At 38.8% G+C, this 15,396-nt stretch overlaps 3 protein-coding genes across 4 annotated transcripts; 2 read left to right on the top strand and 1 right to left on the bottom strand.

The window, feature by feature from the left end:
- The first annotated feature begins 2,196 nt into the window (after nt 1–2,196).
- Nucleotides 2,197–5,534, top strand: LOC115634774 (beta-1,3-galactosyltransferase 1). Its single transcript, XM_030532670.1, has 3 exons — nt 2,197–2,698; nt 2,868–3,039; nt 3,096–5,534. The coding sequence occupies exons 1-3, from the start codon at nt 2,579–2,581 to the stop codon at nt 4,187–4,189; spliced, it is 1,386 nt and encodes a 461-aa protein (XP_030388530.1). The 5' UTR covers nt 2,197–2,578; the 3' UTR covers nt 4,190–5,534.
- A 22-nt stretch (nt 5,535–5,556) lies between these two features.
- On the bottom strand, nt 5,557–12,220 carry LOC115634773. 2 transcript variants are annotated; one of them, XM_030532669.1, is made up of 4 exons: nt 11,449–12,220; nt 10,076–11,379; nt 8,662–9,642; nt 7,882–8,595 (listed from the first exon to the last, which is right to left on the bottom strand). In XM_030532669.1, the coding sequence occupies exons 1-4, from the start codon at nt 12,006–12,008 to the stop codon at nt 8,039–8,041; spliced, it is 3,402 nt and encodes a 1,133-aa protein (XP_030388529.1). In that variant the 5' UTR covers nt 12,009–12,220; the 3' UTR covers nt 7,882–8,038. The 2 variants fall into 2 exon arrangements, with proteins under 2 accessions (XP_030388528.1, XP_030388529.1); XM_030532668.1 differs by lacking the exons at nt 7,882–8,595; nt 8,662–9,642 and adding an exon at nt 5,557–7,797 and having other exon boundaries at nt 11,449–12,216.
- A 1,753-nt stretch (nt 12,221–13,973) lies between these two features.
- LOC115631694 (proteasome inhibitor PI31 subunit) lies at nt 13,974–15,242 on the top strand. Its single transcript, XM_030528520.1, has 4 exons — nt 13,974–14,325; nt 14,384–14,680; nt 14,740–14,843; nt 14,906–15,242. Exons 1-4 carry the CDS (start codon nt 14,140–14,142, stop codon nt 15,180–15,182), a joined length of 864 nt encoding a protein of 287 aa, XP_030384380.1. The 5' UTR covers nt 13,974–14,139; the 3' UTR covers nt 15,183–15,242.
- Nucleotides 15,243–15,396: the final 154 nt, after the last annotated feature.

Below are 15,396 nucleotides of genomic sequence, written 5' to 3'. Positions count from 1 at the left end.
GGACTAACGTCACTAAAAGTGGACACATTTCTTTTAATACAGTGAAATACCCTGTACCCAGACTAACTTCCGGCAATGAGCTTATGCGTCCCTAGCAGAAGAAAACTTGATGCTGCAATTTGCCGATGTAGTACTGGAGTAAAATTGTTTCGGTAACTTAGAATTGACCGATTTTCATAAAAATTGAAAAAAAAAACAAATATTTATGTATATATAAATTATCTTTGCAAATATGGTTTATGTTGCTTATTTGGTTAATGTGCGCTCAACCGTTTTCAGACGGACGGACATACTTTGATCGATTTCTCTCGTCGTGCTGATTAAGAATATATGTATACACCATATGGGGTCGGAGATGCTTCCTTTGCGCAAACCTAATATGTATGTATGTATATACTTTTTACCTTACGGGTACAAGGTAAAAAAATCCAGTACTGGTCAAAAAGTTTCAATCGTGTGAAAAATATGATTTTAAAAATAAAAAAACATAAACAAATTGAATAATTATTTTAAGTGTTTAATATTTACATACAAACATATGTAACTGTACATATGACACATCGAAAAAAACACCACCTTAAATTGTCCCGCATTGGCTTTTGAAAAAGTTGGCCGCCTTAATCTACATGTGTATGTTTGTACAAGAGCAAGAAATGTTAATTAATTGAAAATTATATAACATTTTTAAAAGTAATTTTGTCTTTGTTTAGTGCATTTGGCATTAGGGTTTTCATTAATAGCTTTATGCAGCAACAACAAATATCAAATAGTTGGACCTCACATACACACACTCACACACACAACAAGCAACAGTTCGTGTCTATGTGTGCGGTTCTCTACGTGCGGTTAAAAAAGTAAAAAGAAACATACATACATGTGTATGCCTGTGTATGAATATAGCATGTATGTACATTCGTATTAATGTATACATTGGGCAATCGAACACAGTTGTTTGATTGTAAAAAAAAATAATGCTCTAAAAACAACAACAACTGCAAGTCTTTGGCTCGCTCTTCTTTCGTTTTGACCATTTAATGTTAATCGCAAAGGCAAAACGCCAAATGTTTACAGTTTCCGTCGCTAGACAACGACTGCGTAAGCGATAGTAAAGCAGAAACCGAATAACGGAGCTACGCATATTCTGCTTCGTATTGCGGGCAGATGTATGTATGTATATGATTTGTTCTTATTGATCTCAATAATAATTAGATTTTATTATTTAAATATTCTGCTTATTCCATTCAAACTTCGATATTTTGATGCTATCGGTGGCTTCAACTATCGAAAGTTTTACTCTAGCAAATTGAGATGAGAATTGTCAGTGCTTTTTGATCGTGGCTCATCGCTGCACGGCATTGGCACATGTGCCGTATTTCATATTCCGAGTTTGTGCGTGACCGTATTGACTCAATATGGCACGAAAAGACTCAAATGTGAATTTAAAATTAGGATATACCCTTATAATTATTCCCCTTTTTTTGCATATAGTCTATCTTAAAACGTTGCGGTTTCTCTATATATAAAACAGTTTGTCCTGACTAATTGGTGAGCAACGCACAGCCCAAACGGTAAAAGATGAAATTTGGACTCAAGTATCCTTTCATAATATACATCATAGTGTAGGAGCACACTAAGAAAGGCTTTTGGAAAATTCTAGCTCCAAAAGGGGGAAAACGAGCTTTAAAAAATATTAGTTATAGTGGTCATGTTCATTTAAATACCTTAAATGCCTTCCTACTGGTAACTTAAAGGGTGAAATCATATGGGTTGGTTATGCACACACAAAATAAATACAATTGGAAACATTATATTGAGCCGGGTTAAGACGGGCAATACCTGCTAGTGTATACAGCTCTGTAGTCGATACAGCTCTTTCTGCCACTCCCCCGAAATTTCAGAATGTGTTTACTTAATTTTACAATTAAATCCGGTCAGTGTTAATGTGTCCTTTTTTTTATACTTGGACCAACCCGCCTCAAACATTCCATGCATGTTTTTTATGTTTGCAATATTTTACAACTAATATCGATAAAGTGAAAATTAAAAAAAATGAATTTTCAGGGGATTTGGTGCAAATTGCATCTACGGAGTTTATGGTTCGATAACTTTTCGCACCAACTGTGCATCACAAACTGTCAGCTGATAACCAACGCTACCTACCAGTGGTGTATGCGGGTTATTAGCCATTTTGATCAAAATGAAAAGTATAGTTTGTCCATACATACATATATACATTAATGTAAAGATAAGAATTAATACATGAGCACGTATGCTTGGATAAGCGCTATCGGGCCCATGTGTCAGCCTATTGATTCCAATTAATAGATATTTTAATGATTGCGAAAATATTAGTCGGCGGCGGTAATGCATTGCAGCACTGCATTGTGATGTAATGGCAAAAGGAAGGGCAATTGCACGCATATACATATGTTTGGAGAGAAAAAGATTCAAGTAACGAAAATAAAAAATTATATGTATGAGTGATGTGCGAGTATACACTCAACAATCAACTGAACGCGATTAGAGGCAGTCGAGCCGCAGAAACCAACGGACTTGCAATTCCACAAAAACCAAGAGAATGGCAAGAGCAAAGAGACCGCTTGCCGCAAAGAATACAGAGGAGCAACGTTCGCTGCTGACAGATATAAACTTAGGCGATCTGGACGAAGAAGTAAAGTTGTCAGGAAAGGCAGCCACTGTAAGTTTATTTATATACATTTTCAAAATAGAAATTTACAATGTCCTTCCAAGAGAGTTCTGGAGGCCCTTATCTACTTGTACAATATGTATGTGAGATATGGTGACATGAAATTATTTATGTACAGCATACATATGTATGTATTTATGTATGTATATTGAAATTTCAGGCAAAAATACTAACCCGTGGCACGTATAGTATAAGTGTTCGGAATCGGCGAAAATATTGGTACTGGCAGCGGGGCGCTCTGCGCCGATTCCTCTTCTGCGTTCCAGTGGTATTCTTACTGGTTTTGGTGGTATTCTACCTACCCATCTATACGGATGTGCAAAATCGACGCTGTAAGTAATTATGCCACAATAATGTTATATATATTTAATGCCCATGGTTTTTACAGCTGCATTACCAGATTGGACGTATAATACGTCGCGCGACATTAAGGATTATGTACTTCCATTGGAACAAACAGCATTGATTGTGCCACGTGATTTCTGCCGCGCTAAGACCTTCGTAATTATAGCTGTGTGTTCAGGATTACAAAATTTTGTGCAACGCCAAACAATACGTGAAACTTGGGGAAACACTACGGAGTTTAATTATTCAAAGTTTTCCAAATTACATGGTCACTTGAAAGGACACTACTTGGAAAGGATTCCAGCCCGTTTGAAACTTTATGAAGACCACCTCAAAAGTGCGCCAGTACGTGTGATATTCATTGTTGGCCGCAGCAAATACGAATCATTATTGGGCAACGAAACGCTTGAGCGTCTACACAACGAAGCAGAGCATTACAATGACATCATCCAGGAAAATTTCATTGATAGCTATAACAACCTCACCCTGAAGTCGGTGCTGGCACTAAAGCATATGAGTAAAGACTGTTCCAACAGCAGCGCCTTCTTTCTGAAGTGCGACGACGACACTTTCGTAAATGTGCCGAATTTACTGCACTTCCTGTTAGGTGGGACTTTGCCGCTCTACAACGACACGCTCGAATACTACGATGTGTTGACAGCGATGGTAATGTCGCCGGAAAACCGCCTGAATGCCACGAAAGGAATTATGCGGGGCCATCAATTTTGTTCAGCCCGACCTGTGAGTAATGTGACAAACAAATGGTACATGCCATATTATATGTACCCCAAAGAGGCCTACCCGAAATATCTATCTGGCGCCGGGTATCTGATGTCTATGGATGTGGCGCAAGGGCTGTATAAGGCAGCATTGAATACGACACTGATCTACTTGGAGGATATTTACATTACTGCATTGTGTGCAGAAAAGGCGCGGGTGAAGCGCCAACACCATCCACTTTTTAGCTACACATATCCTCGGCACTTGTGCGCCTTTAAAGGTGCCATAACACAACACGAGGTCAAGGATGACAGCATGATGGAAGCGTGGCAGTTCGTTTCGAACTACAGCATTAAATGTGATCCGCCCGGCCGATACTTTAAGCAGATGCGTTTGCGTAAGCACATAAATTGTTAGAACTGAAGCTATAAGCACACCAGTATAAGGCCGTACCAGTAACTATGATTGGATTGCTTCCTTCTACCAGAATAGCTGGCGATTCTTAAAGACATATTTATATATATATTAGTTGTAAACTATTTACAAAATAGATGCCAATGCTGCGTAATCGCAGATAAATTTATTAGCTGATAGCCAAATTCTAGTGAAACGATTCTTTCGCTCATAACATGACTTACTATATGAAATTTTTCTTTTTAAGACTCATTTTTACAAGTTTTGTTTATAATGCGTTTAGCGGTGAAAGACATTATTCTGCACCTTTTTGCACACATGAATATTTATTATAAGGTTAAAATACATTTACGCACATTCTTTTTGCCTTGTCATACGTACTTATTTAAACTATTGTTATTCTAAGCAAGAATTTTTTGCCAAACGCTCCAGGAGATAAAGGTTACCTTAGCGATTTGGATTTCGAACAATTTTTAGTTCACAAATTACTTCATATCGACATATGATATATTGTAGAAAATTGACCGATAAATTAAAAAAACCGGAACATGTTTGGAAATAAATGCATAAGAAAAATATAACTTCTTTATGTTGAAATTAAGACTTCAGCATATGCATACTTAACAATACTTCCAATTGTGTAAATTCATCTAATTTTCTTATGCTCTTTATCGTTGGGTTGTATTGATTTTATGTTGAAAATATAAATAATACTACGGTCCAGTAACGAAATATCCTGTACCTAAGCAAAACTTCTCCGCTGTGTTATATGCTGCATATCAGAAGCAGAAATAAGAAGGAACTTGATACTGCAGTTTGTGGGCGTATTACTGAAAAACAATTGTCTCGTTAACTTTTCTAAATGACCGATTAGTATGCATTTTAAAACAATAGTAAAACGACATTACATGTTCATTACGCGAAGTAAGGTTTATGTAGCGGGAGAAGGAAAAAAACCGTATTGCCTGGATATTAGGATTATTAACGGCTTTCCCAAACATCTAAACAGACGGACATGACTTTATCGATTCTTCTCGCCATGCTGAATATATAGATACATTATGGGTTCGGAGAAGCTTCCTTCTACGTGAAACATATTTTGCACAAGCGTACAGGGTATAAAAAGACTCTTTTTGTGTTATTTATTATTAAACTTTAATGCACAACTTAAACATACATACCTGTTCAAATTATCATTAAGTTACTTATGCATATCTTACATACTTATTTGTAGTTACTATTATTAATTTCGTTTATTACATAAAATCCTATAGCTACCTATGAGTTACGTTTTTCTTATGTACATAAAAAGCGTATTACTTTATTTTATTACTATAGTAATTTTACATCCGATATCGAATTTTGTGGTGTTTTGAAAACAACAATTCATGACATTTACTTACAGTTAGTAAGTTAAACTCTTTTATCGCGATAGCAAAACAAACTTTTTTTTATGATATAATTTGTCCGAATAACTTAAAACTGTTGTCGAAAAAATAGAAAAACTCAAACAAACAAATGAGCGTTATTTCTTATAATGCTGGAAGTTCAATTGGTTTCCTCTGGAACTTCAATTCAATTTTATATACGTACATATGAATATTCGAGGCCTTGTGTAAATGAGGTTATCGACAATTTGTTGGCGATGTACTTATGTGCTTTTCTTGACCAAGGCAAGGGAGCACATGTCTAAATACATACATTTTATGTAAATGACGTTCTTATATACTATTAAATACATCGGTAATAGTCGGAAGGGTCTAACATGATCATCACAAACTAGCCAAACAGAGTCGTAGTAGACGACTCACCCGAATTAGGAAGTGTCTCATTGCTGTCGTTGCGTGTGATTTGTTGCTGGTCTGCTTCAAGACCTGTTTCTTCGCAAGATTGTGATTGATCCGGGCAACTAGACAAATCTGAACCGGTTTTCTTTTCAAGCTCATGTGTTACCTGCACCTCGGCTGGGTCTGTTTCCTCTGCAGTTATTCCAGAATCAGAGGTGGGGTCGGCTGAAATTTTAAGTGTCAAATTATCCTTCTCACTTTGTAGCTCTGACATTTCAATGGTATTAGATCCGACACCTTCATTGGATTCGAATAGTTCGGCTAGCTGCTGAATATCAGTTTCAAAATTTTGCGCGATATCTATTTGCTCTACTATTTCCGATATATACTCATCAGCAGGTTTCTCCAGTACTGTACATAGAGCTTCTTCTATGGCAGTGTCTGTGGGGTTTAAAGAACTTCCTATGGCCTCAGTTGATGGGTCTAGCAATTCTTGCTCAGCAGTTTCTGTAGAGTCTAGACATTGCTCTCGAGAGATTTGCAGTTCTTCCACGGCTTTAACTGTAGGGTCCAGAGATTGTTTTTCTGCAGAATCTGTAGAGTCCAACAATTGGTTTTCAACACAATCTTTAGTTCTTTCTGAGTTTTCAACGGCAGCGTTTAAAGGGTGTAGTAGTTGTTCCGCAGCAGTCTCTGGAGATTGTTTTTCAGGAATATTTTCAGGGACCTCTGCTTGCTTTAAGGACTCTACAGTGTGGGTAAATTCTTGCGGATGTTCAACAACTATATCTATACTAGCAGGAGTTTGTTTATCATGGGCACCTGTAGAATCTCGACGCTGTTCTTTAGCAGTTTCTGTGGAGTCTATAGTTTTGTTTACAGCGGCCTCTGTAGACTCTTGTAGACTTTCTTCTACGGAAGTGTTCAGCTTTTTACCAACGCCTGTAGACACATCAATTTTATTCACTCCCATTTTCGTACTTCCTGATAAATTATTATCAGTAGGTTGTCCTATATTCGTGTCTGCAGCGGTGTCTAAGGGAGGCTTATCGTTTCCGTCAACTTCCATTTTTTCTCCAATGCCAGTTGAATTTCTTCCAGATTGATTTTCTTCTCCAGTCTTAGTAGTAGATGTTTCGTTAGTTGTTTTCACTCGTACTCGAACATTATCATTTTTGGCGCTGTGCCCGCTATTATCATTATTTATAGAAATATTCTCAGTTGATTTCGAAAGTGCTTCATCAGCATCAGTCTTATTAGTCTTATAACTAGTACCGCGACTATGATCAGTTACTTCGTAAGCACCTGTAGGTTCTCTAGGGGTCTTTGCAGCAGACATTTGTTCAGCCCATTTTCGTGCTATTGGGTGATATTCTTCGACGCGCTTTAATTTAACAACCACTTTCATTTTCAGTTTTCTATCAGTGCGTTTTGTTTCCTCCATACGCTCACGCTCCAATTGAAGAAGGGCTGGATTTCTCTTGTTTGTTGTTTTCTTGCGTGGTTGTTTTTTCTGCACTGTGCCGCCAGGAGATGCTAATGGTCTTTTCTTGACGTTCCCGTTACCTTCCGTAATGTCAACTTCCAGCATGCTAGCCAAAATTGATGTGGTAAAGCTAGAAACATCGATGAGAAATTCTTCAGGGCCACCTGCATCGGTTGATTCGGGTGCGGTTGATGTCACAGATGTTATTTTTAAATCGCTGGCATTGGAAGTGGATGTTGACGGCGCTTCTTCTTCATTATCCGAATCTATAGTAATTGTGTCTGTTTTTGGCTCTACAATTTCTATTTCGTTGTCTTCGTCATCACTGGCTTGCTTTTCTGCAAAGATAAATTTAAATACGTGTAATAAACAATACATTGAAATTTATGTTAATATGTGAAAAATAAAATGCATAATAAACTCCAAGAATGTAATTTAAAATTTGGGTATAGCCTTTCTTCTTTAATAGTGTCTAAGTATGCGAAGTCTTAATATAAGTTATGCTAAAAAAATGTAATATATTAAGTATATATTTCATGTGATGTCTGTGAGATTTCATCGTTGGATTTTTTGTTGCTTTTAGTTATTGAGAAAACGCATTTCCTCTAAGGGAAAATTCTTCAGAAGTTTTTGCAAAGTATGCTCATTTGGAGTCGGTTGACGTTCCAGTTCGCGGCAATAACATTCGTAGGCAAACTTGGCCATCTGCCAGCGCATCTTACAGGCTCGCGCATCGCGTTTAAAACGTGGCAGCCGTCTAGCAACCTCGGGCCACAGCCTTTCGCGAGCGCCTACATCATTGTAGTCGACATGTCGTTGATTCCAGAGTGTCGGATAGGCACGCAATGCCAGGACTAGTTGCTTCACAAACTGCTTATCGTCGGGCATATCTTTTAGCTTAGCACTATGCGCAGGCGAGGTTTCGCCATTTTGTACACAATCCAGCAAAGGCTCACACTCATCCCGCAAGTCCTGCTCATCGATTTTGTAGAGAAAATACAATTTTGCAAGGTATCTGGAGTATTTTAACTCGAGGTTGGCGAAAAGGTTTTTGTCCTTGATGGTTTTCAATCGGAACGATTTGTACATTTCGTACATTTGTTGCCAGCGTTCGATGATGTACTCGCAGCGATAATCTGTAAGTGAAAAAAAGTTGTCCGATTAACGGCACACAGTAGCTATTAATATTTCCACACACTCACTTGGTGCTGACTTCCAGAAATTAAGCCATAACGATTTGCGTGTCTGCTCGTCAATACTATTGAATTCAGGATCGGCAGACTTGCGCCAGAGAACAGGATGGCTTTTGGCGAAATTTATAATGCGCATATCTATTGGTCGTACTTCCACCGGACGCACAGGAATACGTGGGGCCTTAACTTGCTGTACATCGGTGAAATCTATATGAGGGTTATCTTTTTGGCTTTTACTACTACTACTACTATTGTGTATGGTGTTTTCAATGGCATCCAGTTCCTTTCTCTCAAAGCCATCACCGTCGTCTTCGCCGCAATCAACGCTCGCCCATTCATTGCAGGGTAAATCGCGATTGGCCAAATAATTGGTTGCCTTATCGAAGTACCCCTTGAAGCGTTTGCCTTGTTTAAGCCGTCTCTCAATGCGAACGTAACGCTTGCGTATGTTCTTCCAACGCAATTTTATATTGTCGCCACGCTGAAAGTGGCTGGCTATAACGCGCCATTGCTTCTTTGTCACCTCCATTTTTCCGTAGTCTGGATGGCACGTGCACCAAATCGATGGGTATTCTCGTATTAGGCGGGTCAGTTTTCGATCATAGGCGTGAGCTTGTTCATTGCGATTCATGCTTTCTTCGGTGCCCAGCATTGAGTTAGGACCTAGCGAAGATTCATATTCTGTAAAGCCGTCGTCATCATTGTCGAGGTCATCATCGTTCTCTGCACTACTTTCTTCTGGATCATCGTAATCATAGTCATCTGGCTCATCATTTTCGTTGTCATTTTCACCCTCCTCGTCCTCGTCTTTGGGATCATCTTCTGCGCGGACGCCCAATGGCAAGAGTGGTGGTAAGGGCTCTGCTTCGCCCTCTTTGAGATTGGCATGCAAACTCTTGCGATACTCATACACCTGATTGTGAAAACTGTTACAGCCAGTGTTAAATAAATCAACGTCGTCCAATTGGCCATAACAAACATAATCCACGGCTGTAAAGAAGAAAAAGTGAAAATGTTGGGCATTTTTAGAAAACTTCTGCCAAGTTCTATTCCATTGCCTTTTTTGATATTTTGCAAACACATGGACCAATTGAAAAAAAATGTATATGCCAATGGATAGCTAGTCAAGGAAATGGAACTCGCAGAGTTTTCTTTTAACTATTACACTGATATATACTTACATGAGTCAACCACGCCACACACGAGAGCTCTGATTTCACGAGTATCTTTAGATATTTTTGTATTTTTTTTTTAATTCACAACTTAAATACATATAGTATTGTGGAAATTCTGTTATCCAGTCCATGTGTTAAAATATTCACTAAAGACAATGTACACTTGGCACTGAACCGCACTAGCGGCTCTAGTAAACTCCCATAACCAGACCCAAACGAGCTTAATATATAATAGATTTTTCACTTACCGGCAGCCAATTGACCGTTCTCAAGACTGTTGGCATCATTTTTGAAGCCAAGGTCACGCATATCGGCAAGGCATTTGTCCTGCAATCCTTTGAACCGTCCAATTGCGTATGTCATCAAATAAGATAGATGTATGTAGAGCTCTTTGAGGTCCAGATAACTGCGAGCCGAATTGTAAGCATTCGAGTTTGTAAGTGTTTGCACCTTTCCCGTGAGATGTGTGCAAATTTCCATTGCGTTGAAAATTTGCTCCTGCAGACGTGTTCGAGCCGAGCCGATGGCATCATTGGGAAAAATGTGACGAACCAAGGTGGAGGTACGCATGCCCACTGGGGTTAATACAACGGGCGCACCATTGGGTGGACCCGGCATCTGAGGCTGTGGCTGAGGTTGTGGCTGTACCTGAACCGGTACAGATTGCATCTGAGCGCCATTATTAAGGCGTACCAGATGCGGCATTCTCGGTTGAGGGTTCGGTTGCGGATTATAAATGCCCATATTCGAGCCATATCCACCGTTTGTACCCTGGCGTAGTGCTGCTGATGGTAATGGCTGGCGTTGACGCAGAACAACTTGAGGGCCAACCGAAAGCGGGGCTGGTGTAATTGGCCTCGGCTGCTGCGGTGTCGTTGATGCAGCTGGCACCTGACGCTTGACCTGTATGAGACGACCGTTTGGCAACCGGTAAGATTCCTGCTGTGCGGCAGAGTTGAGATCGACGCGAAAGCCATTGATGGTATGAAAAACTGGACCTGGGTTCCGTGCAGCCATCGGTGCTACCAATGTGCGGCGCACCACACTTAGCGAACTGGTGTTAGGCCCGCGATATCTAATACCAGTGCTACTCGGTACCAACGGTGGTGGCGCATTGCTACGCGGCATGGAAGTTGCAGCACTACCGCCATTAGTGCCGGTTGCTGAAGACGGACCAGTATAGTTCTGCTGGACGGTTACAATACGCGGTGTGGTGGTTATATTTGCCGACGGCGTAACTTGTCGTACAACTGTGGTCTGTGGCAACGAGATTTGACAGTCTGGTTCCAGCATACTCAATAGATCCGGAGTACAAACGACCTCATCGTTTGACGACTTTGGTCGCTTTGTTGGCGGACCCTGAGTTTTTTGCGGTTTCTTCGTTGAATTAACGGAACTAGAGTGACTGCGCTTCGATGCATTTGACTCGATGCTCTCCATGGAATCGGACATGCCACTCGCCCGAGATTTGGCCAGGCGACAGCAGGTGCTGTTATCCTTCATCATTTGAGAGCGGGCTTCAGCCTCGGGCAGCTGTAGTGACTTGATTCCTCTGAAACAAATAATCATGAAAGAATAAATTTCAATTGCCGTGACATGCATTTTCAAGCTATAAGCTTACTTTTTTTGTGCCTCGATGTAGTTGATGAGAGCCCAATGCTGCGCTCGTAATGGCCACAAAATTTTGGATGTGCATTTAAAGCAGTTCCAGTTTTCGTTCTGTTCGATATCATTGATGACACCGCGCGACAAATTCTTAATAATGCATGACTTGCAGAAGACGAACGGACAGGTGGAGCAGCAATAAACCTCTCCGCCTTGTCCACACCAGCGGCAATACAGCTCCGAGCCGTCCTCGCCCTTGGAGAATTCGCCGCTGTTGTAAAAATCGTGGCACTTCACGCAGTGCGTTACCCGCAAAATTGGATGCATTTTGATGTTACCCTCAACGCTGGGCGCCGTGCCAATGTGTGTTCGGCATACGGTACAGTGTACCTTGCGCTGGTTTACCAAATCCACTGTAGGGAAAAGCTTGTGATAGAAGCGGCGCTCCTCCTCTGAAATGCTGCTGTCAATTTCAAACTTGGTACCCGTGAATTCAACTTGCGCCTGCCCTTTCCCAACGCCTGACGGCGACGGTATGTCTAGAGCCATCGCCAATTCACTGGTTGGAGTGCCCATGGGAAGGGCCAGATGCAGAAAAATTTACCAATAATCGAACTGGCAAACGTGCAAATTTTGGTTTGGAGCCTCAATTTATTACAACAGCAATTCTTCTATTCGAGGCAAAAAAAAGGCGCGCGGCGCGTTGTTGTAAAAGAATATGCATATGTATGTACACTGCGAGCAACACGGTTTATTGATGATCTGCAAATTTTCGAATTTTCTATTCAAATTTTTGCACTTTGCCGACATAGGCAAGCAACTTCACAAACATTTTTTCACGTCTACTTTCCAAGATGGCGGTTTACTTCGTGGTTGCCTAGAAGCCGAGTGGTATACGAAGTGTACATGACAAGTTTACGTCGGGTTTGTCCGATAACTCTAGCATGTACATAATATATACACTTATAGGTACAGAACAGTATATATAACTAAGGTTTTTGGAATGTTGGTCTAATTTTTAGTTAAAAAATTCCTTTAAAAATATAATATTTCAAAATCATCAATAATCAATTGAGAATTGATCGTTAACCGCTTATATTTAACGTTTGTCAATTTAGATTGGGAATAATGAAATATATCTTTATATAATTAAAAGTTAACTAATATTTTAAAACCATAAATTCACTCGATTCTAAAATTTTAGATAATTCCTCATTTTGAATTGGTGTGGCAACCCTGCTGCATTTTTTATCCTCGTCGCACTTTGCGACACGAGTAGGCGAGCAAGCGGATGAACTCTATGACCCATCTGGCAGCCAATAAATAATATATGTAGATAAATAAATATAAATTAAATATTTGTTAAAAGCAATATTATTAGTTTTGAAAAATATACAATAAGTGATAATGCTAAAAGAAAATAACCAACCATTTAGATATCATTATTATTTTTCATAATGTTTAGCACTGCTGATAAACAGCTGATTAAAAAAGATCAGATCGATAATCAAATTATTATAAAACTTTATAACCTACTTGAACTCCTGTTTAAATGCAGTAAAAAAAAAAATGGTAATCTGATTTTGTGCTATGATCGGTTATGAGCTTGAACGTATGGGAAATTACGAATATGATGCATATATGTACGTACGTGCGTATGTATATACATACTTACCAAACATGACACTTAATAACTTTTTTGATCCTTCCGATCAATTATAGTTAGCATAAAAGCGTATGTCTAAATTAATCCACTCTCGTTTTTTGTATCCGTTGCAAAAGGTTTTGGTTTTTTCATAGAGTTGAAGCATGATGAAATCACAGCCAAAAAGAAATTTGAATAAAAAACAGCCTTTAAAGTAAACACTATCCCTTAATACTGCAAAATACAGTATTTAGGGCTACCAGATATCACAGGGTTTTAATCAATACGAAAATTTCAGTATTTTCGATATATTCACTGGAACTCTTTGAATTGACGCGCAATTTGTCTGATGTATTTGTAATCATTGTGACAATTCTGAAAATCTAATTCAACATAAATATTTTGTTCATACATTCATGGTAGTAAAATAATTTAGGTATTGTAAAATATTTGTTAATATTTACCGTAGGTCTTTAATATAACTTTATAAAGTTATACTATTCAGATATATGTTTTCTCAGTGTATATTGGTCGCTGTTGTTGCTCAACACTGTCATAGCAAGTATGAGTAATAAAGAGCAGTATTTTAATATTGATGCCATAGCTCGGTGTGCAAAAAATAATAATTCACATCTTGATGTTATTTTATATATGTGGATAATTTTCCGCCAAACAAAATGCATAAAATGCAGGCTTTTGGATAACGATTCACGATGCATCGTGATAGAAACGTCGATTTTTTCGATGTATCGATGTTTTGTGATAAAACTTGTCATCCCTCATAAAAAAGTTTACAGTGAGTTTACCTATTTTCTATGATTAAATTGCGTACTACATATGTATGTGTGCCCTTTGTTTTAAAAAGCAATAGTGGTCAAATAAATGGAAAGACAGTTTAATAATTTAAATTTACATAAAGAATACCTATAAGGCAATTGAATGCCTTTGTTGTCAATTCTTAAATTACTACTAAATTTTACAACAGTTCGTGCAAGTCTTTGAAAATGATACAAACTTATCACCCTCTATAAAAGAAAAGCCCAGCATCTTTACAATTTCACCATGAATACCAATCCCAGCACAAGCACTTCTGTATCCAGCAACGATGCAACATTTTTCTATGGCTGGGATTTGTTGTTCAAAGTAATTGCAAGTGATATAAACAAGAAGTCCGATGTGCTAATAGCACTTCTTCACTTTTTGCTAACCAGGCATTACAATCTCGCCTGCGTTGGAATCGGCGACGATGTAAGTAACAATTAAAGGACATTTTTTTGGAGATTAGGCTTTCAATTTGTCTTTGCAGAGAACTCTGGCAGTGGACGAAACCGGCTCTGAGCTTCTCCCTGAATGTTGGAACGATGATGATACAAAGTACTCACTACGCTATATAAACCAAAAGAGAAATATGTATTTGCTACTTGGTCACATCACAGAGGAAAGCATTCTGATTAATTTATTGGATGTAAACAATACCAAACACGTTTCGAACATTTATCTGGAACCAGAGTCATTGGTAGCGGCCATGAAAGGCAATATCAACAAACTTATTCCGACAGTGTCGGATGTTATCAATCGATACCGTGAGGAGTTGTTGGACCCGGTAAGAAGCTCATTCAAATCTCAATTTTACAACCAGATTCAAGCAGCTCATATCATTAGGTAATTAAAATAATGAATACAGAAGATGTTGCAGCAACAACAACGCAAACTGTCCACCCCACAATGCCGGATCCATTGCTTGTTGGTGTACCAAAACGTCCAGGGTAAGAACTTAAAAAAAATATTGGTTCGATAAGTATGTTCGAATTATTCCTTTAACATGCAGACGATTTATGCCAAGCGGCTTTGATCCCCAACCTTTTGGATTTCCCGAAGTTGGACGTGGGGACTTGGATCCTCTCGGCCGCGGTGGTGGTGGTAACTTGTTTACCTTTCCCGGGCAAGGTGGGATACCACATCCGTTAGCCAATCCGTCGGCAGGAAGGATTCCCCGCCCACGTTTTGATCCTTATGATCCTTTCGCTGAACTTAATCGATTTGGTGGCCCCAATCCTGACCATCTTCAACCTCCTAATTGGGGAAATCCTGATTATTACAATTAATTTGTGATTTCAAACACGTTTTGTGAATATAGAATAAAGGTGATCGATGATTATGGTTTATTGTCCTTTTTTTATTGTTGCTCATGTATAGTACACAAAGAATATTAATATAAGATATTATGAATATTGCCAGACCAAAAATGTATCCAAATTCTAATACGATTTAAGGAGGACTAAACAATTTGAAAATATGTATTTTTGTAGTTTAATACAA

Source organism: Scaptodrosophila lebanonensis, unplaced genomic scaffold (genome assembly GCF_003285725.1).
Source record: "Scaptodrosophila lebanonensis strain 11010-0011.00,11010-0021.00 unplaced genomic scaffold, SlebRS2 tig00000001-arrow-pilon, whole genome shotgun sequence".
Lineage (NCBI taxonomy): Eukaryota > Metazoa > Arthropoda > Insecta > Diptera > Drosophilidae > Scaptodrosophila > Scaptodrosophila lebanonensis.
This window is presented reverse-complemented; position numbering and strand designations above follow the sequence as displayed.

Excerpts from the sequence above, each read along its gene's own strand:
- LOC115634773 (XM_030532668.1), bottom strand. The coding sequence starts at position 12,008 with ATGGGCACTCCAACCAGTGAATTGGCGATGGCTCTAGACATACCGTCG. Across the intron at positions 11,380-11,448 it reads TACATCGAGGCACAAAAAAA|AGGAATCAAGTCACTACAGC; the intron begins GTAAGCTTATAG and ends TATTTGTTTCAG. Across the intron at positions 7,798-10,075 it reads GAACGGTCAATTGGCTGCCG|AAAAGCAAGCCAGTGATGAC; the intron begins GTAAGTGAAAAA and ends TTATCTTTGCAG.
- LOC115631694 (XM_030528520.1), top strand. The coding sequence starts at position 14,140 with ATGAATACCAATCCCAGCACAAGCACTTCTGTATCCAGCAACGATGCA. Across the intron at positions 14,681-14,739 it reads GTGAGGAGTTGTTGGACCCG|GTAATTAAAATAATGAATAC; the intron begins GTAAGAAGCTCA and ends TCATATCATTAG. Across the intron at positions 14,844-14,905 it reads GGTGTACCAAAACGTCCAGG|ACGATTTATGCCAAGCGGCT; the intron begins GTAAGAACTTAA and ends TTTAACATGCAG.
- LOC115634774 (XM_030532670.1), top strand. The coding sequence starts at position 2,579 with ATGGCAAGAGCAAAGAGACCGCTTGCCGCAAAGAATACAGAGGAGCAA. Across the intron at positions 2,699-2,867 it reads TGTCAGGAAAGGCAGCCACT|GCAAAAATACTAACCCGTGG; the intron begins GTAAGTTTATTT and ends TTGAAATTTCAG. Across the intron at positions 3,040-3,095 it reads GGATGTGCAAAATCGACGCT|CTGCATTACCAGATTGGACG; the intron begins GTAAGTAATTAT and ends TGGTTTTTACAG.